The sequence below is a fragment of the Accipiter gentilis genome, chromosome 1, assembly GCF_929443795.1.
Source record: "Accipiter gentilis chromosome 1, bAccGen1.1, whole genome shotgun sequence".
Lineage (NCBI taxonomy): Eukaryota > Metazoa > Chordata > Aves > Accipitriformes > Accipitridae > Astur > Astur gentilis.
The window spans coordinates 11461154-11488142 of record NC_064880.1 but is presented as its reverse complement, the minus strand read 5'-3'; the positions used below and the strand labels follow the sequence as shown (position 1 = coordinate 11488142).

At 40.7% G+C, this 26989-nt stretch overlaps 1 protein-coding gene across 6 annotated transcripts in view; it reads right to left on the bottom strand.

Annotated features, from left to right (window-relative positions):
- ADARB1 (adenosine deaminase RNA specific B1) overlaps positions 1-26989 on the bottom strand; it is an 87416-nt gene that overhangs the window by 31714 nt on the left and 28713 nt on the right. For 4 of the 6 annotated variants that reach the window (XM_049797194.1, XM_049797506.1, XM_049797256.1 and 1 more), the window contains exons 3-4: positions 15183-15257; positions 7279-8210 (exon numbers count right to left, since the gene is read on the bottom strand). In XM_049797194.1, the coding sequence (XP_049653151.1) occupies positions 7279-8210; positions 15183-15210 (960 nt within the window). In that variant the 5' untranslated portion in view covers positions 15211-15257. The other 2 variants (XM_049797368.1, XM_049797446.1) reach the window with 2 other exon arrangements.

Genomic DNA, 26989 nt, shown 5'->3' with positions numbered 1-26989 from the left:
CTATTCCCTTTCATATAAATAAATATTCATTGGAACAGAAATTGAATTCGTGTCTCGCCTTCCCAATGACTGCCCTAACATCTGACACACAGTTTCTCTACCCCCGCTCCTGCATTAAATCATTATTCAAAGTTAGTAATTCAAAAAAGGAAAGACCTAAAATAGCTGATAGTTTGCTCATTAAGGCATGTGAGCTCAAAGCTATTTTGGGTGCATTGGTCCTTTCTCTGATGAAGTTACAGTGAATCCACTTCTTTTCTACACATACAGACTGATTTTGGTTAATATATAAATTGCAGCAATGTCATAGCAGAACACCCCTGACCATCTATGTTTTAAAACATTCTGAAGCTGATGAAGCTCAGGTCTGTCTGGATTTGAAGGAAGACCTTGGCAAGCCATAGAGACCACCCCAGATGAATGCTGGTGATCACCTGCATGGTGGAACCAAAAGCAGTGGGAGCAGGGGCACTGCATGGGCTGACAGCACCCAGCTCTCACTGGGGAACTGACCCAAGACCTCCCAACCTTTTGTGCTCTCCTGGGATCTCCAGTGATCCTTCTCAAGCACAAATGTTCTCCCTCAGCTTTATTTCTTCTTACCTTCGCAGTTTAGGGCTCATGGGAACTTTCACGAGCTGATGAGCAGTGGCAGTGCCCACAGGAGGTAAAATCAAGGTCAATCAGGTCCGTTATCTCTCCTCTGACAGTGACCAGCACACACAATTCAGAGAAGGTGGAAACATACCTACACTAATAAAACAGGGTAATTATTTTCTAGCGCTCCAAAGTTTCCTGTATTTATTTAAAGAAACTCCTGCCTGGCAGTAGAGTCTTTCACTGCTGATGCAGATGTATCTTTTACTTTTCTTCCAATTCCACAGCAATTATTCCAACATATAATTCATTAATTCCCTGACCTGGTTTCAGCTGGGATAAAGTTAATTGTCTTCCTAGTAGCTGGTGTAGTGCTATGTTTTGGGTTCAGTATGAGAAGAATGTTGATAACACACTGATGTTTTCAGTTGTTGGTAAAGTAGTGTTCATACTAAGTCAAGGATTTTTTAGCTTCCCATGCCCAGCCAGTGAGAAGGCTGGAGGGGCACAAGAAGTTGGGAGGGAACACAGCCAGGACAGCTGGCCCAAAGTGGCCAAAGGGGTATTCCATACCATGTGATGTCATGCCTGGTATATAAACTGGGGGGAGTTGGCCTGGGGGGATTGCTGGTCGGGAACTAACTGGCCATTGGTCCGTGAGTGGCAAGCAACCGCATTGTGCATCACTTGTTTTGTATATTCCAATCCTTTTATTATTATTATTATTATTATTGTCATGCCATTATTGTTGTTGTTATTATTATCATTATTTGTTTCTTCCTTTCTGCCCTATTAAACTGTTCTTCTCTCAACCCAGGAGTTTTACTTTTTTTTCTCCGATTCTCTTCCCCACCCCACTGGGTGGGATGAGTGAGTGAGAGGCTGTGTAGTGCTTAGTTGATGGCTGGGGTTAAACCACAACATTCCCATAAATATATTCAGTACTATCTTTTTGCTAGGTTTGAATCGGTTACATTCTCATTTTCCTGATTACACTAACCAGGTGATTGCAATAAACTGCCTAGAGCACTTCAGGACCTCTCCAGAAGCAGCTTCCCCAGATCTCTGATCATTTTCATAATTAATTTTTTAATCTTTTCTACATTTGAATACTTCTTTTATAATTCCCCTCCACCCCAGGTTGAACCAGGATTAACACAGCACTTCAAGTAAAAGTAGCCATTGCAGTACTAGCTCTCACTCCATTTCTTCTGCTTAACCTTTTGTTTCAATGTCTGTCCACAATAACATACAGAATAAATTGAATCTGCAACACAATTAGGTGAATGATTAAAAGTATTCCCTGTAGTGGATTTTTTAAAATTAATTCCATCTGCAGCTACACTGCTTACTCGTGTAGCTCAAGTTGCTTTCTCTCACAATAGTTCAGCTTTCACTAATCTAAGTAACTCTATATTTAAGCTCCAATATTTACAATTCCAATTCTCTAATTTCCACCTCTTTGCCTCCTGACTAATCAGCTATCTTTTTAAGTAAACAGTTTGAGGAAACCTGGAAAATATCATTATAAAGCTTATATGGTGTTTTTTCTAACAGAGGCCATCAGTGGCCTAAAGAGGATACCTCTACCAGCAGGTTCCTACCATCTGATGGAAACCGTTTCCATCAGCAATGCCGGCAGCCTATACCAGCAGACTTTACTGAAAGTCACCAAGTGCCCTTCTTTACTGCTGGTAAAGAGTCTATTACTGGGACACAGATCATTTTACTGGGGCACACCAGGATGCATGCCCCACATTCAAAACAAACAAGATTAGACTCTTCCTGCGATACGTACTTAAACAGTGGAACTTACTGCTACAAGTGGTGTGGAAGCTAAAAGATTACAGAAGTTCAAGAAAGGGTTGAAATTCATGGGGGAAAATATAATCCATCAAGGACTCTCAGACTGAAAGACACCATTTCTGGCTGAGAAAATCCTTGAGACAAACTGCTGAAGGTTAGAAGCATATACTGGGGAAGTACTGCTACCAATATGTCCTTTTCTGTGAGAGACTGAGTTAATGTCTCAAACATTGTGGTGAGGCAAGTTCTGCTTAAAGACAAACCCTGCACAGCAAGGAACCAAGGTGAAAATCTCATCAGCTCAGACATCAGCAACAGGAGGGGGAGGGCATGCTGGAGGGTGCGCAGCTCCCTCTTCTGATACAAAGATCAAACAATGGCCCTGTCTGCAGGGAAGGAGAAGTTACTCCACAAAACAGCCCCCAAGCCCAAAGGCTCACAAACTGCTCATTAGCCTGACGAGTTCAGGTGCCCACCCAAAGGAAGGGCAAGGATGATAAAAGGACACCAGCTGAAGCCCCAGGAGTGCAAGCCCATCAGAACTGGACACCTCGGCTGACTGAACCAACGCTGGACACAGGACCAGTGAAATCTTTCTTCCTTTTTCTCTCTTTGTCTTCTCTCTTTCCTTTTCTTTGTCCACAATCCCTACACCTCATCCCTTTAAGACATAAACCGTTGACCAAGTCTGGGACTAGGAGTGCATCCAGCCGCCCTGGGCCCTTCTCTGAGGAGGAGTCTAGAAAGCCAGGGGGTCTGCTCTGAACCTCAGGACTCAACGGGAGAGATGTCCTTCTTCCCTGAATTGATGTATATGGTTACCCTGGGTTACACGGTTAACAGAAGTAGTCTTATGCCAATTTCTGTTGTGAGAAACTCTGCCACCTACTACCATGCCTCCTCAGTTCAGTTCGCTTCTGTCATGAATAAAATTTTTAACTGATTGTTTGGTGTCGTTTCACCTTAATTTAACCCAAGGCAATTTTGAATTAAACACGACTCCCTGGCCTGTCCAGTCTGGGTCGTGACATTTTCTCAGTTTTTTTCCCAAGGCATTTGGTACTGGCCTGAGTACTTCTTTTAGGGGCAGCACCATCCCACCTTTGACAGAGTTCTGAGACCCCTCACAGCCTTCCTTGGGAAACAGGGAGCATCTAAGGGAAAAGAAAAAAAGGAGAGAAAACAAGTGATCTCTGGGAGACTTATCTCTGGGTGATGAAGACATCAAAAATGAAGAAATAGCAAAGTCCAACAGAGCATCCACTGCTACTGAGATGTCCAAGGATGTCCTTGTCCCATCCCCCTGAGATGTCCAAGGCAATGTTCAGCAGCAGGACCAGTTCCGTGGGTGGAGACAGCCTCAGCCAGCGCCAGCATCCCCTGCAAACCTTCTGATTCCCAGTGCTGGGGCTGCTGGCAGGGATGTGGCACTGAGGATGGGATGTGTGTGAGAAGGAGCTTTTGCCTGGCCCAGCATGGCTCTTGCTGTGATTGAGTGCTCAACAATACTCTGCATCAGAAATCAGATTTGGACTTTGCACTAACAGTTTTCAAAAACCTGGTTACACTGACTTCCACGCTTCATCTATAAAAGTGTGACCCCTTTGTTTTCAGAAGTGATTTTAAAAGACTGTTCACATTTCACTGTCTTCTCCAGTTCTCATCACCTACCAACTCTGCAGCCATGCACTTAAACTATTTAATGATATTAATCTAAGTACACTGAAACATGCAGTTTTCTTCCATGGAAAATAATAAAACTTGAAGGACAAACATTTTAGAGCCCTTGGTTGTGTCCTGCGGCTTACTGCAGAACACAGGACACCTCCTTGCATCTAAGGGTGGGAGGTACAGTGAAGATGGCTATCAATTTACAAAGCGTAGCTAACCATAAAATTTTTTTCTTTGTTTTGGAGAGGCAAATCCCTATAATGGAAGACTGACAACCTTAACAACAATTTTAACGCTGGCAAGGTGATAAATGCACAAGGGCTGATTTTTTCAGCAGGGCATTTTCATCTGCTCTGAGGCACATGTTGAGTGACTTACTGGCTTTAACACAGTTTCCCAGCGAAGAGATTTTCCTCACTGCAGGCAACATTGCTTCAACATTCACAAAAGGTCAAGCTGTAAGCAAGCAGAAAAGCTTGCTTTGCAGAGACTGGTTTTAAATGTATTAAACTACAGGATCACCACCTCGATAACCCACTCTACAGACCATAAGATTATACCTATGCCCATTTTATAAGGTGATTTCTGATGTCAACTGCCCTTCTGTACCATTTGATAGCTTGCGTGTGTATCTCTGCATTTAATTTTCTCCAGAGCACCTGCAGCTATGGGGAGGCATGGGATCACAGATAGGCATTTCAGCTGATACTCACAACCACAACCACTGGAGCATGGATCATCTCTCCTCTCGACTCGCTCTATTGTTTTTTTTCTCACGAGGCACCACAAATTAACACACCAGCTACAGGCAGGTTTTGAACCTGCCACCAAGGCAGTCAATTCCAACATATTCATCGGCACAACCACACTGTACTTTTATTATTTCACTAAGCATTTGGTATTTGGATTTTTCCTCCCCTTACATGTTTCCAGCTTCCATTTTTTTCCAACCCAATCAGCATTTTATTTGGTCTATGGGTTATAACAAATCCTATCCTCATTTACATCGTTCCTGTAGTCTCCAATGTTTGCAACTTCACCCACTTTAGGATTATCTCCAAATTTAACATCTTTACACATCCTGAGTAAACACTCTGTAAAAAAATAAAACAACTCACAGAGTTTAAAAAAAAAAAAAGAGAAATAAAGCAGGACCTGAAAACATCACAAATGCTTAAATCCCTTATTAATCATTAATACATACCAGACCAAAAATCACTAGTAACAGACCTGATATAATTCCAATAACTTGACAGCTAATTATAATTAAAAGCAAAGTCACACAACACAGCAAAGTGCAGAAAGGGCGATGATGTCCTGATGACAAGTTGATCAAAAGCCTCTGAATAAATAACTGGCTTTGAATCGAGTCTACATGAGGCAGTACCGGCAACCTCTCCCTTCCCACCCAGCATATTTGGCGTTACTCCTAAAGCCCACCGGGTTCTCCTCCACACCAGAGCAGCCTTTTTCAATGCACACCTATAAGACAGGCGAAATGCAAGCTAGGCCTGGGGCATGCTTTGTTGTACACAAGGTCAGTGTAGGAGCACTGGAAAAAACTGAAAATAATGTTTGAATGATTTGCTTTTCTGTTATTTAACACTGTACTCTACGCTCAAATGCCTTGGTCATCCCATGAGCTCTGGGACAGCTACCTGGGACTTGGTCAAAACCTGACAAAGGCAAGGAGCTCAGAAAAATCCAGCACCTCCCAGCAATCCCATCAAAGTCCCTTAAAGAAAAGAGGCTGTGTAAGCTGTTATATGCTGGGCTTCTGGGCAGAAAACAACTTTACCCTCTTAGAATGACACCTCTCTCACGTCTCACCTTCCAGCTTCCCTATGCCAGTTCCCATTTTCACCATTTTACTGATTCAAGAACTAATAACACATAAATGACTGGCAATGAAATTTTTTTGGTGTCTGGGGCCATATCTACTTTTAAAAGCAGAGCAGAGAACACAGTCTGAAATTACTGAATCTATGGAAGAAATTGTAACTACCTGAAGTAGCATGATCCTAGATTTGAAAGTGAAGGAAACATTGATCAACAATGCAATAATTGTGCAACATTAAAAAAGAAAGCATATAAGAATTTCTAAACGATGCGTATTGTCCATGCATTTTGAGAAAACAACATTCTTAAAATAGTCATAACATCTACTTATACTCTTCGACTCCATGTTATCAAATCAGACCAGTGCCTTATAATTTTAATGAAATCTAAAACAATGTTTCTGAGATGGAAAAGGTCAAAATCTTGAAATTCTCATAATAAACAGATAGAAAGTCACAAAAAAGTCACAGGCAAGTATCTGAATTCAGACAGGCATGTAATATCATTAAAAAGACACAAGAGACACAGTAGAAAAAGGGTAGTCGAACAATCATTACTTTAGTTTGACTGAGGAGAAACATAAGCAAGCAAATAAGGGAGAAATTTTTCTTCATTAAAAAAAATTAAAAATTAATCATTCTAGCTACTTTAAATTTCTGGTCTATGTCTGGTATGTTCGTTATTTGATTTAAACTACTTCTCATCCAGATTTACTTGCCTAAATAACTTACATATGCTTACTAACTAAAGTTGATTAGAGCATAAACCTTTAGATGACAGCTATTTAAACACATCTTGGATACATGCACTGCGAGTATGTCACTTATTTAGACGCTGGAAATAATTGGTGACTGCATCAGCCTCACTTAATCTGTCCTTGACTTCCATTATTCAGCCCTGATAATGCCAACAATTTCAGTTTGCAGAAGAGAACAATTTTCTTCTCTGCTAAAAATTGTTGTATCAAATAATAATTTTACTTAAAGCAGTAATTCTGACTTGAACTCCATCTAAATCTCACTGCCTAAGATGAGCAAGATGCAATTCAACCTTTCAACAAACCATAATCCAAGCTGGCACTGCACTGGGATTGGTGCTTTCTTACATGACATGATCAAGGCTGAAAGCATAAGCAACAAAGCCTCCTCTCTGTCCAACAGAATACAAAGAGTTCATACAATTGTCAGAAGCCATAAGTGGATAAATCACCTAATATATACATAAATATATATACATATATGCACACAGACACCTACAGAAGCAGAATAAACAGCAGAAAAGCTGTTCAAGCTGACTTAATATGTATCACTTGGCTACTCTTGGTCATTACCCAAAGACATCAACAAAACCCAAAGGGCTTCCTACCTGTGGCAAGTGTAACTGAAGCCCCTCGCTGGGAATGGGCTGTCGAGATGGGGTCTGGTCCAGCTGCATGTTAAACAAGGATGCCAGGGCTGACTGTGCGGCCCGAGCTTTTGCCAGCTTTTTATTCCTTCCTGAGCCTTCAAAAGTCTGACCGTCCACTGCCACAGCCATGACAAAGTTTTTGGCGTGGCTCTCCCCGCTCTCTGAGAGAAACTCGTACTTCAGCCCCGGCCGCAGCTCGTTGAGGATCATGACAGGGTTCTTCCCGCTGGCAGAGGGGTAGGGCAATGGCGCAGGAAGAGGAGACTGGGAAAGGCTGCTGGCTACGGCGGATGACGGCAAACTGTAGTCCCCACTAGAGCTAAAGGACCCGTCCCCATTGGACCCTAGGTAAAAGGAAGCATCGGAAGGGACTGGTGTTTCAAACCCGTTGAAAAGGGTGTCGGGAAAGTCCGCTTGGTCAGAGGTGAAGTCCGTGTTGACCGACAGAGTCCTCCCCATTGCCAGGTGGGCTTCTGAGGCATTTGGAAACTGGACAAAAGACCGCAGAGCCTTCTCGGCGGCGTGAAGCTTGGCCTTCTTTTTCGTCGGGCCAGACCCCTCAAATACCTGCCCGTTGACTTCGACTGCCATCACGAACATGGGGGCATGGACCGGCCCTGTCTGGGAGAGGAGTTTGTACTGTAAACCGGGTTTAATCTCATTAAGTTGCATCAGGGCGTTCTTTGGCAGAACAGGGCCAGGTGTTTTCTTCCTCTTCTTCGGGCGAAATTTGGAGTGGCCATTGTTGCCCTCCTCCAAAGGACGCTTTCTGCTGCTGCTGCCACCACCGTTGGAGAGCTGCATCCCCTCCCCGGCGCCTTGCCCACCGCCTTCCTTGGGGGGAACATTGTCCACGTTGCGGTTTTCTTTAACGTCAGTGCTGCTCGAACCTGCGGTGCCCAGAAAGAGTAACTTACAATGCCTTCGTTGCAGGATCTTGTAAATGCAAAATTTATAGATTCCTTTATCTCTCTTTGTAACTGGTTAAGTGATGTGTGCTCACAGGTTAAATGTTTTGCAATACAATCAGAGATAATGATAATGCAATACAACCTCTTGATAATTCAAGAAATAACACACTCAAGAATGATTTTCAAACTATGTATTTGATACAGACATATAGCAAAAAAAAAACAGCGTAGGTTGTTTGTTTGGGTGTTTTTTTTCATTTAAATCATGCTGGAACAAAACTTTTACTTGTAAGTTACATTTGACCTGAAAAATGCTTTAAGCCAGAAATATAAGTAATAGTAGCATACACTTAAAAAACAAATAACTACCATTAGTAAAATAAAAATGGATGCTTAAGACCAGCACTAGGAGATGGATATTAATTCTACTATATTCTTATTTTAGTCATGTTACTTTTTTTTCTCAGTGATTTTAGTTGCTCAAATTGAGAAATTACATAAATAAATCCTGAGCCATGAAAAATTAGGCAGCTCTTTGGTAGGCACCATGACTGAAGAGTGTTTGAATGCTTTTGTTTCTCTTTAGCTATTCCATATTCTCCCAATTTGTTCTTTTTTTATGTCTGTCTTAGATGTTCATTTCACCTCACCCCAATTTGCTCAGGAAATACAGCTGTCCGCTGTGCTGACATGACCACAGGGCTACTTTATATACTTCCACACAGCCTTCTATTAAGAAACTTTGTATTTGTCATTTACAAGCTATTTTGTAATTCCTTGCAAGTAAGCAAACTGCTGTCACAGAGTTACAAATCCAAAAATCATGATAAAGATCCTCTCTTAAGACTATGCAGAATACAAGAAGTATGACAAAAGCTGTGCAATCACAATCGTGATATTACAATGGGGAAATAAAAAGGCACTGTAATATTAATTTAATGATTTCTAAAGTAGAAAGTTGGGGTAATGGTATGTCAGAAGTATATTCAAAGAATTGGATTTGCTATAACTGCAAAGACCTCATTTTTACCCTGATAGAGAAACTAAGGAAATTAATTATTTGTGCTTTATATTGGCATTTGTGAATGAAAAGGCAAATTTAGTAGGTCAAGTATTTCTAACTCCTCTGTTCCAAAACTTCAAAATATCTGTATTACATCTACATTGATACTAGGTGATAAATATTAATTGAAGTGAGAACAAACCAAGGTGGAAGCTCTCTTTCAGAGTGACAAATTTCAGCCACACTTTAGGTCTTCCCTAAGAATCCCCTACCATGCACACATCACTTCGCCCAGGTTACAAAGCTGATGGAATGGTTACTAAATTTTCATTTATAACATCCTCCAGCAAAAGCTCGATAGGTTACTCCTTTCGGTGCTCGAAGAGAAAAAAAGAAGAAAAAAAAAAAAGATCAAAAGAAAAAGCCGAAGTAGGAACAACTTTTGTTAAATCACAGTAGCACAATAAAGACGTGTACATTACTGAACATTAAATTCCAGTTAATTAAATTCAGCCAAGAATTAAACACTAAATATTCTGAAGCATTTCATTGCTAGAAATCTGATAAATTTAATAAAGTATTTCTTGTTAACGTTCAGTCACAAGTTATATTGTCTGCAGAATGTGTGCTATAGGAACACAGCTGTCAACACAGTGTTAATGCATATATATTCTTTATATATATACACACACACGGTGAAGGAATCTAAGGACAATAGAGTGAATTTTTAAATCTTTCCTTACAATTAGTTTCTTACCTGAAGCTGTAATCTCCAAAAATTACATCTCATCTAAAACACCATGTCTGGAACATTGCTCTTACTAGTAGCACCAGGAATTTGCTATCAACCAATATGACTTTCAGGCTAAACAGAAATCATTTAATTAACACTAATTAATGGCCTCTGTTTTTATCTTTCTGTTTATATGAAGACTACTACCAGTGCCTGTGGAAACCACAGAAGGAAAATACGACTTGAATAGGCTCCAGCTGAACGTGAAAATAAAGAACTTTTGCATGTAAATATGGCAGCTGGAGGAACTCCTTAATCCATCTCATGACACAGGCAGGGGAAACGATGACCTGACAGAGAGGGGGGACTTGTTGAAAGCAGGAAAGAAACTTGCATGCTTACCTTGTCTCAATAAGAAAGAAGGGAAGAAAACTACTCCTTGCCTGAGAGCTACTAGGCTTGTTAGCTTTGGAGAACCTGCAGGGTGGAAAAAACTAGGAGAGAAAGCAAGCAGGGAGCTAGTAGCCTGAGTCAAACCCAGAGAACATGAAAGTAGGCAAGTTTCTACATTGTGGAGGTGATCCAAATCCAAGCCTTGCACGTGATGGAAAGAAAAAGACTTTCTGTGTGAACCAGAAGGACCTGGGTTTGTTTCAACCCACAGAGTCACACTGGACTGCAAGAAAGAGCAATTGCTTCTCCAGCTGAGGGTGAAGATGCGCTTTTGGTCCCTTTCTTTAGCCTGTCCTGGCCAGCAGTTGTGAGGTCCTCCAATTACCTTAGGGCTGGAGAAGATCTGACAGATTAGTCAAAAAGTAAGATTAGCTATCACCACCCATTAAAGTCAGAGAAGTCATCTCGTTTAATCTTATCCATATTCTGACACAGAGTAAATCCTCCAGCCCAGCCTCCCACTGCTGTTCAGAAACAGCTCTCCCTTTTCCAGGCATCTCACCTCATTAGAGAAGTTAAGAATGGCCTGACTAGCTCATCCTCACCTTGCCCAGCTCCCCACCTGTGACAGGGCCACCAGCAGACCCCAAGAGAGGGTATCAAACCAGAGCAAGGACACAGAGACCCTTTCCCAGGGCAGCCTCTCAGCCTGCAGGGAGCCACAGCTCTGGGCTGTCCCAGTGAGCATGGCAGGGAGCCACCAATGGGTTTTCTTTTCCCCAGGAATTTTTCTAACTGCTTTTCAAGACCCCATAAACCCTTGGTATCCACAATGTCCTGAGCAATGCATTTCACAATTTCATTTCACATTGCATTGAAAACATCTCCCATTGCTCACTTTGAACCCCCATCTGCTAGTCTCACTTAATGCATCTATTGTTTTTTATTTGGTATTTTTTCAATTTGATGATTCTAATATTAAACACTCCGTGCTGCTCATGATTTTACAGATCTCTCTAGTATTGCAACCTTGTCATCCCTTCTCTATACTACAGGGCTCTAACTGTCCCTTGTCCTGAAGTCACCCTCTTCTTCTCACAGCAGTGGACCCACAGCTGGATGCACTGTATATTTGCTCTTCTTGATCTATTCTGCCATCTTATTCACTCCAGTAATATGCTGGTTTAGAGACTGTAAGACTTTGGGGAGTGTCTCACTCATTCCAAGAGAATGAGGGAGGGCATCTTTACCCCTTGAAAGCTCTGGCTGATTCAGGATCCCATCACAGCTCAAGCTGGGAGCATCAGTACTCAAAAGGAACAAAATTTTGTTGCTCTAAAGCAGAGGTCACAGCAGACATGGACCACCACTCCATGCATGTTCTAAAAACCAGCTTAGATAATTTCAAAGTCTATTGGTCTGATTTGGAAACCAGTATTAAGCCTTGTGCTGTCATCATCACAGCTAAAATAAGGCAGGAAAATGAGAACTGTGAATGTTAAAACACCATTAGAAAGTATAAAGCATAGGAGAGAGCTGGCAAGAGAAAAAAATTACCATCTGAATTATAAAAAAATCTCTGGTTTCAGTAATGGATGCTCTTCATTATCCTTTTTTTTTTTTATTAAACTTCTATATGATAACATCATATGTCTTCCTTCAGAAAGGTTACACAGTCTTGGTCTATCTCCTAACATACCCCAAAATCAAGAGGTTCAAAACCAGTCTAATCCTAGTTTTTAAATATACTTTCAAGTCTATGTGGTTTCCATTCTTTAAATAAGTTTTCAAGGAATGAATGCTTTAGAGAGCCCTTTGAGGTCCATCACAGCTGCTCTGTATTCAACACTTTATAGTAGCTTTAATACAGATATAAACACTTGATAATGGGATCCCATTTTCTTAAACATTAACACTACCCATGATTTAAGAATAAGACATTTTTCAAGACTAGTTTATTTTCTAGTCACTAAAGATCGTTGGCAGCTTTGACTAGAGATTTCACTGACATCTGTAGAAGCTGCCTTGGTAAAAATCATAGCTGACAGTATCACATGCAGACAACTTCAGTGGAAGAAAAGTCCTGCCCCTGGAATCTTGTTTGAGAGGCTTACAAACCTGAGAGCACTCGAAGAAGGAAAGAGGCATAGGAAATTTTCCTGTGAATAAAGAAAGAAATCTTCTGTCTGAGGGTGTTGGTTTATTTTTGGTTTTATTCCCTGTAACTAAAAAGTGTCTGTAATTAAGACACTTTATCCATTGGGGAACTTCCATTACCTGCTCGCTGAGAGACAACACTCTCCCTGCTCTGTCTGATCTAGAGCACACTTAATTAAATTTAGATGACTCTTAGCTGAACCAAAAGATGTTTCTAGCTACCCCTTACACTGCTGCTCTCATTTACTGGCCTAAGGAAATTCTAAACAAGTAATTTTTTCATAAAACACAGGCAGAAAAAAACCCACGTGATCTCTTCTGAGCATCTTTTCAGAAAAAGGGGGAAAATGATCAAAGAGAAAGGTCAGGATGGCCACATGCTAGTGTCCCAAGTGTTCTGCAAAATGCCCCACTTCTCCTTTGCCCATAAGGTAATCGATAAGGATAGGCAACACCTAGCAAATTATTTATTTCTATTGTATTGAAGCTACCATGGGGCTCTAATTTGATGCTGAGATAATATGCAGATGGGCTGCAGACATAATATGTAGGGTATGCTGCAGACATACCCTCCATGCAAAGCAATAGAAAACCAAATAAAAACATTTTAAAAAAAAATATCTTCCCCCATAGCTCTTGTAACATCTTCTCTATGTTCAAGGGATAAAGGAGGAAGACCTTAAAACTTGAAGTCTGAAACATTGTATTTTCTCAGGGATATTAATGTAACCTCATCACTGTCTTACATTTCAGCTGAACCAAACCAATTTTAATTCTGACTTCTGCAGAGCAATTCAAGTTATGCAACTGCAAGCTACAAATATTGCATATGCCCACCTTCCTTTCCTGTTAAGATACTTCCCCAAAAAGGAGTTACATAAAATAATAAAAAATTTAATAGGCAACTTCTGCTATCGCACTTCACAATCTTAAGAGATATAAAAATAAATAAAGATAATTTTTTTAAAAAATCTTTGCACAAATCAAGGTGAAGAACTCGAGAATTTGAACTTTGATCCCCCTCCCCCCAGATCTGACAATTTAACATTTCAAATTCATTATATTTGTGTGGGGATACAGACACAGGAAGGTCTTCTTGCACCTTCTATTAACTGGGTTCATCCAAGCAGACATTGTTATCTGTTGCTCCCTTTCAAAAACATGGTACAGAAGACATCTCAAAACATACTTCTGGGAGACAACTGTGGTTATACAAATGCATGCCCCAAACCTGTAAGAACTTCATGGAGCCAGCCTCCTGACAAGACAAAAAGCTCAGTGAATGGTTTCCCATATTGATGCACTAACACAAAAAAAAACCCCAGCAGCAGACAAATATTGAGTATTTTGCTTAAGGACACTTACAGGATGCCCCTGTAAAGAGATGGTATTTTCTCCAGCTCAGGAAGGCACCTTTTATTTATGCTCAGTTATTGAGATAAGGGGATGTTTTATCCAAAAATTATCTTATGTGAATTATCCAATACAGGTCTTAATTTTTTGAAGTCCTCCTTAAGGAGACCACTTTTAGAAATAGCTAAAGGATCCATCTGAAGTAATTTCTTTTATACCAAGGCAAATAAAGTGTTAGCAAGCATATTCTAGTTGAGTTCACTGTTTCAGTTGAAGAAAAAAAGACTCATTCTAGTCCAGACAATATTTTTAGGTTGGGGTTTTCTTTCTTGGGGGGGGGGTGGTGGTGGGTGGTAGTGTTTCTTGTTGGTCGGTTTTTTTTAAACCCAATGATCTAACTCCTTTATCTCCCAATAAAAATGTTCTGTAACTCCTTCAGACTGAACTACAACTCTTCTGCTCCAAAGTCTCCTACATTGCTGGCCTTTGTCAGAGATGCATTGGTTAGCCATTGTCACTTAGGGGGAAAATAAGCACATTTGTTATTATATCACATACAATTATTTACAGTCAGGCACAGCACATCAGCATAGCAGCAACGGAACCTTTCTCTCATTCACAAAAATGATAGCTGAAAGGCCAATAATAGTAAAAATATTTTTATAATGTTTTAATGAGAATACTTTTCTCCACAGGTTATCAGATCTTAATTATACCACAGAGCTAGCAGCCTTGCAGCACTTTGCCAGTGTATGCATCAAAATTATCACTATATTTGACTGTTTTTGTGCTTCAATGTACTTTAATAATTTGGTATCTCAGGGTTGGAACAATCAGCATCTAATGAAAATAATGAGCCATGCAAGACCTGCGGGGAGCTCTTCTAGCTTCTCCTTTTGCTTTTCCTTCCTCCATTTCTGCCTTCCCTCATTTATTTTATACACTTCTACTCCATCTCCTTCGTCTTGCCCCTCCATTCTGACTGGTCCCTAACCCTCGGCACTGGCACTACCAGTATTCTCCTTCTCAATTGCTGGTTCAAAACAGGAAAGTACTTTGTTTGATTAGTCAGTTGTTGGAAGAAAAATGAGACACAAGGTATAACTAGACTAGCATATAACCATGTGTATTTAAAACACCTTTAATGCAAAAGCTCCGATTCAGTCTTCCATACCATATTTTAAAGCATACAAAGAAATAATTTTAATTTGTGCTTCCAAAGTTTCTTCGCAGTTGTCCCTGTACTTGTGAGAAAAAGTCACCTTCAGAAATTATTACATAGTTTATTACTGTGTAAATAAACACATCTTACTCATGTTTTCTTCATCATCTACATCCATTGTGAAATATTTTTGCTGGTTTCTTGGCTGGCGGAGACTGCTTCTGTCTGGAAAAGAGAGAGTGGGATATTTAAGCTTTAAGGTACCAACATACAAGGTAAAGCATTAAATCTCCTTTAAAAGCAGCAGCCTGGGCACCGGCTTTGCTTTGAGCTGTCCATGGTTTTTGCTCAGTTTTCACAGAGTATTACCCCGAAGTGCCTATTTCTGTAGCTGAGGTGCATGCTGCAGAATTGCAAATTCGACAATGTTTGCAAGAATTTGGGTTTTTGTATGATGAACTACAATTTTTTTTTGTCTGAAAGAGTATGTGAACTACTTTATCTCACTAGTATTTTTTTTTAACTCAAAAATAATGTCAAATCCACTCTGCAGGTTACCACAGAGACAATTCAAGCAGTCAAAGCACTGAAGATGCGTATTTTTTTACACAGCACCAAACTGATGAATGTCTGTTTGGTTTGGTTAAATCCTGACCCAAGAACCCTCCTAAACCAGAGATGATAATCGATGACTGAAAGATGTAGCCCCATATCAGGCAAAGGACAGAGTGGGTAATGTGACCCTCTCTCCTACATGTCGATTTTCTTATTAACAGAAGTGTTGAGATGATATGACATATAGGTTATCTGGCTGTGAGGAAACAGAATTTTATTAACCACAGGGACTTTTATTTCATCAAGAAAGACTGATCTAAAGGTGAATATAAGCATCTAACATGCAAAATATGTAATCTACCTAGCATTTGGTTTGAAAGAAGGCAACACTTTTACCCAAATCAAAAGCACTAATTTAAGGGTGATGGGTTTTGTGGTTTGGGTTTTTTTATTATTCCAGTTTGGTTTTTACTGAAAACTAAACAAGTACCTAATATCTGTTGCTTTCTAGGTAATTGCTCCAACCACATAATGCCACTAGTGCTCCAACACTGAACCCCTAAACCACACAGGGACTTACACTTTTACCAAAAGATTCATTATTACAGTGAGGAAAAAGTAGTGGAGCATTAACAGGCTTCGCATCCTTACACTGGAGTGGATCAAATAATGGAAATTTGGTTTGTACTTGCCAATCTGTTGAATTTTGTGCAGCTGCCTCTTAGCTTTTCTGAAGCATTGACAACTAAGTGTTACACTTTCTATGTTCTGCATTGCAATTTTTATTTTTTTTTTAATATAATGCACTCATTTTCTGCTGATTCTTTACCACAGCTAAAGTGGAAAAGTACCTGAAGAAAGTAAAGTCCAGTACAAATGCAAAATCATTCTGTGATAATCTAGTCTCATGTAACATCTGTAAACTTTGATTCCTTTTGGTGACAGATTAAATTAAGATTTAAGTCCTACTTTTAAATGTGTCTTTGATTCTACTCCAAAACTATTACAAAGAGGTCACAGAAATCACAGGGCAAAACTTCAACCTTCTTTTGTTATTTCGAATACTACAACTACCTCCCAGCAGTTTCAGTCTTTTATTTAGCTTACTTTTACCACAGGCAGTATAAATTCTAATTATCTGTGGACATTTTACTTACACTGTACATATCTTAAAAGTTAACAATTGCATGGATGCTTGTGGGTAAGTGTTCAGGATACTGAGGACTCGGCAGAACAAGCAATACCTGATTCAGCCTGAGGCTGTGGTCACATACACCAGATCAGATGAGGGAACTGATTCTCACTGCTGGTATATTGCTACTGGTACCAGCAAAAATACCTGGGTGCTATGGCTGGGAAGAAGAGAGGCACGGTGATGTCTTAAGAGGATACTGCCAGGAATGGTAACGCCTTGTGAAACCAAGGGCTGAGGCTGCAGCTGGAAAGGATGGGGAGATCAGGGCAGGAAGCAAAGGTCGTTTGTGCCTTCAAAAATGTGGGAACACTGGAAGGTAGGTGGCATAAAAGATGATGCTTGGTTTCATGCCGCTGTATGGGCTGGCACAATTTATAGCACTGAAGTATTTGCTCTATTATATTACATTTTGCCCTTCCCTCAGCAAGGACACACATCTGTGTCTCTCATCCAGCTGCCAATGTCAAATACTTAGGAACTTCAATGCTTTGAGACTTCTTTAAGTGTCAGCACTGGTGTAAGACAACAGAGTCAAAAGTTATCAACAAGAGGAGCCACATAAACCAACATGGTCACTTGATAAGGTTGACACAGTAAAATCAACACTCATTTTAACATAGCCAGATGCCTGCTCCTTAACAATGAATTTGTTCCGTCTCTCTTCCCACCTCTTGTGGGAAAATCTAGCTTTAATTCCACTCTACATTAAAACTGTGGTCAGCTTTAGCTAGTAAACAAATGGCAGAACTTTGCACTGATGTTGTTCTTAATGCATAGATTGCACACTATAGTAATCCGAGTGCATAATATGGAATTACCAAATTTTGCAAACAGAAACTAGGTATTCCACCCCTATTTATTTTTTAGCAGACACCTCATCCAAAGCATGCAAAAGCATGGTACAAATCCAGAGTCCAGGCCTAAATGCCAAACATAATGAACTACACTGTTCTGCTCTTTTTTAAGTCAATTTGGTTTTACCTTTGCTAACACAAGAAGAAGGAAAAAAAATCCCACAAAAACTTCCATCCAAGAATGAAAGATATGTAGGGATACAAAAACATACAACACAGCTAATTACTCAACAGCAGTATAACCCACGGGGATGATGCAGGTGCAGCCCTTCACCATGACCACAGCCACGGAAGCAGCTCTAACCACCCCTGTAGTCCAAACAGCTGGCTGAACCACTGATCTACTGATGAACACACTCAAACTTCATCACTGATCTGCCAGGAGATGACTTAGGGATGGGATCACTGCATGACTTGCCAGTGAAACTCTCACTTCAAAAACAGGTTTTTGTAAAACTGCAACCCCTGACACATAGGCGATTAAAATGTAAATGTTAAACATGTATATCAGAAACATCAAGAAACTTGTAGTCCAAAACCAAATATCAGAAATTGGGAAATGCAGAATGACATTAAAATATATAGAGAGATGCACAAGATTGCAACTTCAATATCTGTTCTAAATACTGTTATTCAGTAATTTAGAACAATTAAATCTGTTTATCCCCAACTAAACAAATCCTCAGCACACTACTATTTGCAATCTTTACAGCTTACTTTTCATAGCAGGAGCTAAGCAGCCCTTACTGAAAATGTTAAATGTGCCTTTAGCATTCATTACACTAATTAACGCTATGCCTCTAATAGTAGAATGAGAAAGAAATATATCTCTATGTTTGTCATCACTTCACAGTTTCAAAACCAAAACCCACACGCCTGCTGATATCCTGAATTTCCTACCACCACTGCAAAATGTTTACGATCATCCCAGTTTGTGACCCGAATGAGTGTCCTTGCTCAGGCAAGACAATTTTTTCCTTTTCACTCCCCAACCCTGTCTGGAGAAGGCACCGATTTAAGTAACTAAGAGGATTCTGCACAAACAGAGAGGAGAGGCAATGACAAAAGATGCAAAACCACACTTCTGAGCACAATGAAGCTGTTCAGATTCCCTGCTAGCCAGACAGCATAAATTCAAGCAGATCGTAAAAATATGACATTTAAGCAGTAAAACTCCCTGCTGATTTTGTCACCAGCAGTGCAGAATTTCAAGGGGCACAAAACTAAAATACTTGACCCACACATACTGCTTCTCCTGAGACTCCCAGGAGCACCTAAAACAAATGACAGAATTTCCACAGCTGTTTTGTTTTCTTTTTTTTAAATCCAAAGACTGTACAAAATGACTACGTAAACTCCATCTTACGTGCATCAAAGCTTTAGGTAAACCATGGGTTTCAGAGTGGTAATTGGTCTTCTGTGCCCCTGTCATCACTCGTCTTGTTTGTGTACCACAACCTCCCCGCTGGTCCATAACAACTCCTGTTTTCCAGGTAACGTGCATATTCAAAGAGCTTCTTAGACCATCGCTTCCAGCTTGGGTACACGTACATGCACTCATCTTCTATGCAGCAGGTTGCTTTCCTTCCTCCACGCTTTTTGCTTTGCAGAAAACTTGTGCGGCTCTTCACGCCCAGCCCAGCTCCATCACCACTTCCCATACGGCTGTGAGACCAGTTTGAACTTCATGCCATGAAGACATCAGCCGTCACTGTCCCATCAGGCTTTCGTGTGAGCACTATCACACCAGGAATGAGCTCTCTGTAAGACCCCAGAAAGCTATAATATTATCCTCTCAAATCCCACCCCAAAGCTCTCTCCTGCTGCAATGCCCAACAGTCCCAGAAACCGCTACTGAGGAGCAGGTCTGTGAGCCCACATCTCATTGCAATGCCATTTAATGTACCATTTATGTTTCCTCCCACACCACTAAGACTGATAGGCTTCAGCCCCTAGGATACTGAGGCCTTGTTTGACACAGATGAGACGGCTCCAACCACAGCACAGATCCCTTCAGCATCAGAGGATGGCTGACATAGTTTGGGTGGGCTATTCCTCGTCTAAACTAAAATACTCATAATGACCTGAGGGGGAAGCAGAGTTTCCCATCACGTTTTACCCCAGCTGCAGGCTACAGCAGCCACAATCCTGGCTACTTCACTTCAGGCTGGCTAGCAGAGCCCCTGTCTCGTGACAGCATCTGTCCCAGTGCAATAATGGGGGAACAAACCAACCAGTAAGTGAAGTTGCCGGTAAACTGGTGTGTTTTACTAAGCAGAGTAAAACAAACAATTCACCTCGATCTTCATTTAGATAGAGTTTACGGAGTCAGAAAAGCCTTTCAAACATATAAGTGGGAGCTGATCAGAGTTCCCTTTCTTTCTGACTTCAACAGCCTCTGGATTTCATCCATAATACACCCTGCTGTGCTGAATGGGGCAGCAGAGCTGCCTCTACTGCTTAATACTGAAAGAATTACCAGCCTTTTCACTGCAAGCGATCGTGTTGCTATGCTAGTGTGTTACACTGAACAAGAAATTGCAAATGCCTGTATTATTTAATGTTGGCAAGTATGTGTTTTATTGCCTTTCTTGCAGTACCGCCTGTCCCTAGACCCACTACCACCAGGGCCTGGAGCAGCAATCCTTGCATCAATGCCAAGTATGCAAGTGTCAGCAATAACCAAGAAAAACCAGAAATACTTACCAAGGAAGAAGGGATGAGTGAGAGAACTGGGAAGGGAAAACAGGTATTTTCCAGAGAAAGTCAAAATAAATGCCTAGAGCTTGGAGACAACTACTTTCACGTAGGATGTGCATGCCCAAGGGCGCAGCGGCAGGAAAGGAGGACAGGACGCCTAGGCACTTTGTTTTTTGTTGCAGTGCTACGCAAATGAAGAGCCAGAGACAACGAGCTGTTGAGATTTCCCCAGTCCCAGCTGGGAAGCAACAGACTTTGGAAAGAAGACACCACTTCAGAAAATCTGAAATATTGACCTGCTGCATACTCTGAACACAAACACAACATATTCAAGAAGACCTCTGCCACAAGTTGGGCTCTCTGCAACACAGCAGCTCAAGGCAGTCTACCATCAGACAGGCAGGATCACACCCCTGTCTGATCCAGGTCCCAGCAAGAGCTGGAAATGCCTGGCTCATCAATTTTTAATGACAAAGTGTGCTATGCTTCCACTGCGGCAGTGCCAGCTTGGGCATCTCTCTCACACCTGGTCATCGTCCTTGCTAAAGCAGATGGACGGAGGGGAGAGGATCATGCAAATCACATAAGCTTTTTTTGCTTAAAGAGATTAGAAATTGGAGTAGAACTTTTGCTAAACGGGCTACTTCTATTTGCTCTATAAAAGCAGCTTAAATTTACTTTCCTGTTACCATAGAGAAAGCCGAATTCCAATCCTAATTAACTCTGTACTATCAATAAGGCTATAACTCTTGGCATACTGATATGAAAGGGTTGCTCGCTTGTTTTCAAACTACCCCTGCCAGTACTGTATATTGTACATGTGCACACAGTACATCATGTAAACTCTATGTACTTACTAACCACATTTGGGGTTTTAAAACATATAACTGAAGCGAGTGTGAAGACTTAATACACTTTCCATTGAACGGATTAGCAAAGACAACAAAACCAAAGTGATAAATAATATTTTTTATTAATTATTAATTGAAACCAAAGCATATTTATTGTTTTAAAAGCAAGCATTTCAAATATGTTTGAAAAAAGGTGAGATGCTACTAAAAGTACTGTGCTTCAAAAGATGTTATATTTTCCAAGCTTGTGAGTATCAGTTCAGGATAAATTTTCCTTGAAAATAAATTAATTCATGATTGAGAAAGGACCTGGAAAGCTGTTGAAAAATTAATTTTCCTTTTGAGTAAAGATTCTTTTCAGAATTATTTACTTCAATGTGTATGAAACAGTAAAATAAAATGGTCCCAAGACAATAAAATGCTTTAAAGGATTTAGGTAGTTGAGGTATTCCTAAAGACCACAGGTAGCTTCACATCAATTTTTAAAAGTCCACACCACCACCACATATATGTAACTGAATAAAGACTAAAAGTGTGAGCAGGTGGCTGAGAAATTCTTATCTGTGCAATTATCACAGCATCAGGCCAGAGAGATTTTGGGAGAGTAAGAGCTGATGCAAGTATCAGGTCCAAGCCTGAATTAGAAGAAAAATAGGAAGAGGCTACCACTCCTTTTGATTTATTGCCCTCAGAAGCATGATGCCCAGCGGTGTTCATCCCTCACAGCCCAGACAGAGTGTCACCACTGTCCTAACAAACCAAATTTTCAAAGCTCACATTTGCTGCTGCCCCAACTTGGAGAGAGGGTAAGAAAGTGAGCCAAGCCTGCAGCACAAGCTGGGCAGCTGGCACAGCAGCCGCCTTGGTCTGTGCTGTTACTCAGATGTTGCTTAAAGCTTAAGTATTTATTAAGATAAGCTTTTACATGGCTGTTGACTCTAAACACAAGTCTTGTTGCTTTGCTAGTGTCATGTCTTAAGCCCAGACAGCACCTAGGCACCAGGCAGCCGCTCGCTTACTCCTCCCCACTCCCAATGGGATGGGGAGGAGAGTCGGAAAAGAAGTAGAACTCGTGGATTGAGATAAGAACGATTTAATAACTAAAGTAAAAGAAAATGTAACACTAACAATAATAGTAATAAAAAATATAATAATAATAACAATAATAATAGTAATGAAAATGAATAAAACAAAACAAACAAGAGAAAACAAGTGATGCGCAATGCAATTGCTTGCCACCAGCTAACTGATGCCCGAGCAGCGATCCGCCCCTCCCGGCCAACTCCCCCCAGTTATATACTGAGCATGACGTCCGATGGTATGGAATATCCCTTTGGGTAGTTCAGGTCAGCTGTCCTGGCCATGCTCCTTGCCAGCTTCTTGTATACCTGCTTGCTGGCAGAGCACGGGAAACTGAAAAATCCTTAACTTAGGATAAGTGCTACTTAGCAACAACTAAGAATTCAGTGTGTTATCGACATTATTCTCATACTAAATCCAAACCACACTATGCCAGCTACTAAGAAGAAAATTAACTCTATCCCAGCTGAAACCAGGACAGCTAGGTAGGCTTAGACCTTGCTTAATTTTTCCATTAGTTTTAGCCTTGGTGACTATTTTTGAAGCAAAGTATGAAGAGACATTTTTCCCCTCCTAGAAAAAAGAAAACCAACAAATAACCAATGTTCTTACTGAAGTAGTAGAGCTGCTAAGGAAACATTGTACTGTACTGCCACATTTGCATTATATAGCATTAGCATAACTCCAGTGTAAAATGAGGAAATTAGTTGACTGTAATCAACATGACTTGTAAATAATTGTCACCTTATTTAGCACATCAAACTGGCTCCAGTTACTCCTGCAGCACCACTGTGTGCTCAAGGACAAAAGACTTGGACAATTCCTGTTTGAATTACTACAGACATGACCAGGGAGCTACCCGAACCGAGACAGAGGCAAGAAATGCTGCACAGCTGCCTCACGCTGCCATGGCAGGGATAAACTCTCCTGAGGAGCTGGGTTATCAGTCTGGGCTCAGCACCATGTCCCCACAGCTGAACATCCTGTTCCTCCTGCCTAAAGCAGAGGAAAAGCAAGCTCCTGTCTGCTAAAAGCGTAGGTAAACAGGAACTCCAGTTGCATAAATTTTTGTATAAATCAATGTAGACCGTTGGTGGCATTACTGAAGTTTACAAGAGACAGAATTTAGACAGTTGTTTGTTTTTTTAATTTAAATAAGTGTGCTAAACAGATTTTGGAAGCATGTGTTAAGCTAAACAGCCAGGAAGAAGGACAGTTGACAGAACAGCTGTAAGGCACGTAAGAGATGCAATGCTAGAGTACTAAGTAATGCAGCCAAATGACACTAAGCTGTCTGTCCACATTTTCTAATGAAGCGCTTGCATCTTTCTGAGGTTCAACCATATGTGTTTAAGAGTTAGCCTAAATACATTCTTGGTGCATAATGAATAACCACATTTTTTCCCAATCCTTTCCGTATTAAAAAATACACTTGAGAAAAGTTAGCAGTGCTCAGCACTTTCCTCCAGCACCCAGGACTGCAATAGTGGATTACCCCTGTGTTGCTCTCCTCACTGACCTGCTCTTTTGCAGAAGTCACCTAGCACAGACCACAGGCTAGTAAGCCCATGCTTGCCCATGCTTTGGTTCCCTACATGATTTGCTGCAGGCACCAAAAGTCACCTTGCATGGAGCGGAAGGGGTTCAGGGGAGCATATGGGGTGGGATTCTGCCACCTACATGATCCCATCACTACATTTCAACTCAAGAACACACATTCCCACTGCATACAAAGCCGTGTGCATGCCATCTTCCCAGGCAGGGAAGAGCTAGAAAAAGAACTACTAACATATATATAATATTTTACTATACTAACAGATACAGATTCTTGGTTCATGGGGTCCACACACATCCATAGACTCCTCCCTTTACTTGGCAAACAATGGCTCAACTGATCTAGACTGATCCTACTTGACCTTACTCTAAAACTGTCCTACCAAGGCTAGGATCTGACTTTGATGCCTAAAGCAAGGAATAAAGTACACTTGAAGTCCCTCTTAGAGCACCTTCGGTAGGAAGCTATGCTAGGAAGCTGTGTATTTTTCATTACAACTCCCTTATCCCAAGCACATCACTAGAGCAAGAAGACTGTGCATTTTATAGAAGTAACACATTGCTGATTTCCATTACAACTAACTTCTAACAACCATGCCTGTAAAGTCAAAAACACTTTGAAGAGAATGAATTAGATATACTTATTAATGAAGTCCAAATAACATCTACTTTTCCTGGCGAATAAAATTCAAACATTACATATAATGTGTAGGGGACAGTACTTAGCTGGGGCAGAGAGAATGAACTTCTCAGCACTTTTAATACACATATTAATTAGGAGAATAATCTTCCAAACTTGCTCCCATTGTAGTCCATGGATTCCCCACCCCCACCCCAGCCCCCACTTGGCTTCCAGAGCTACAGGATTAGGTAATTAAAAAAAAATAAAATAAATTTTAAAAGCCCTTCCAAATACAATAGGACCCACGTATGCTTCCAGAAATTGGGGGTAGATTTTTTTCAGAAAAAGGACTCTGAACACAGGCTGCTCACTACAGAAAAGAGCTTCCTCTCTTGCCAAGGCATGTTTGATTACTTCTGAAATCGTTATCATTGCACTATGAAGAAGGAACAGCATTTTTGACATCTTTGACCTTCCAAACTTTTATTCCAGCAGCTTTCATAATGCAGTGAAACTGCAATAATAAACTCATTCGCTGCCTATGAATAATCCATTTAGCAACAGACATCCAGAAACCTCTTGGGTCCTACAGGCACAAACTCTCCGCACTGCTTCAGCACTGAGATTGGGTAATCGTTGGTGGCATCTGAGCAAGGACAGCTTCCAAAAGGACTCCACTGAAGCCATGCATTTGCCTCGGACAGCAGGTGTGAATAAACTCTCAAGTTTTGTTCCTAAAAACCTGTTTGGGGATATGTGCCACAACTACAGTAACACTCTCCCAGAGCACTGGAAAAATTTATATAAGGAAAAAGTTTAATTGCTGCTCAGAGATTTACAGAGCTTTCAAAAATAACAATAAAGAATAATTGACATAAATATTAGTTAACTGATTCGGGTCAGTGCATATGCAGCATGTTGTATGTGGAATAGGACTGTGGAGAAAGCCTGCTCCTTGGCTACATGAACCACCTTCTCTCAGGTATACTGCTAAAATAAATTCAAGTTTCAACTGTACTATGCTGGTGTAGTAAAGGGGATTTTTGCTCTTAACATGGAGCGACAAACCGAAGTCCAGCTGTTAGCTAAATACACTCACCGAAGCCAAGTGATTCTGCATAGCAGCACACCCTGCAATATTTAGACTGCAAGCAGTACTGCAAAAAACTTTCCTTTTCTAAATGCATTACATGCCAAACAGGAAAGCGACATCTAAATGTATGCTAATTTAAGTGGAGTCATGAAAAAGTACAGTATATTTACACGTCTAACCCTCTCCTGGTTTTGAACTCTCCATTTCCCACAGAGTATTTCCAAAGATAGGAAGAACACCAGAAATACTTCAAAATGTAGTAGCCTAAACAACAGTATTCACTTTTATTTTCCCAAGAGACTACTGGAAAGATTTTTAACTAAATATTGGGTTTATCAAGTACATACTGCACAAGTACAAAGAGAGATACAACTTGTGTTTCTTTTGTTTGAATATTCTATATATTCACTACACCAAAAAAAGGTTGTGGAGGACCTTTTTAACAGTTATCTTGGTTTATCCTCATCATTGAGGAAAAACTAGATATACCCTAAAAGAAAAATTTAGCGTCTACCCAATGTTTTATGTTAACAGAGAATGGCATATACGCAAGAAAGCATAACCTGACAGGTGAAACAAAACTCTTATTAGAAGCAAGTAAAAGTCAGAAAGCTGCAGCTTTAGAGAAGTTTCATATTTACTAAAAACTACTCTCCTTCTGAACTTTGAAAGCTAAGTAAAATAAAATGTTGGGAGATATTTTGAATAGGATCCTTCAACATTTCTTTTACTCTATAAAACCAAACTGAAAACACTGAAGTTGCACTTAGCAATGAAGGTTCAAACTTCACCTGAAAAATCCCACGTTTACGACCCCCCCCAGTGCTTTGTTTCAACCCTACAGCAATTAAAACACTACCTTTCCGTTCCGATCGTTTCTTCCTCCTCCGTTTACAGTGCTGGCGGACCGCGCTGAAGAGGGTCCCCATGCCGAGAGCCGTGGCTATAAGTGATGCCATGCACACACCTACAGTCCACCACCACCAGCCCCCTCCCAACGAGTCAGCGATGTATTCCCGAAAGGAGGGTTACCCCTGCCTTGCTTTGTGCTCTCTTCACCTAGCCGAGGCCCATTCCTCAAACTGCAGGATGCATCGATGCACAGTCCGATGAACAAAGATGAATGAACGCTGCAGCTCATCCCTACCCGCCGCAAGAGGCACATGTGACGATTAACCCTTTGGTAAGTGAAAGGGGCAAAGAAGGACAGTGTGCCTAGAAGGACGTTATTGAAGACATCCTCACTACTGGCTGTGGAAAACCAAATTTATTTTTATTTTGTTATTAAAAAAAGAGGGCAACTCTGGTGTGGCTTCAGCCTTATACATATCTCAGAAACAAGGAGAGACATAAGCAAGGAAATGTTTATACATCCTAGTGCATGAAACCAAGATGCCTTCAGCATCTTGTATAATTGTTTCTCATGTTCTTAGGTATGTATTTCATACATTGC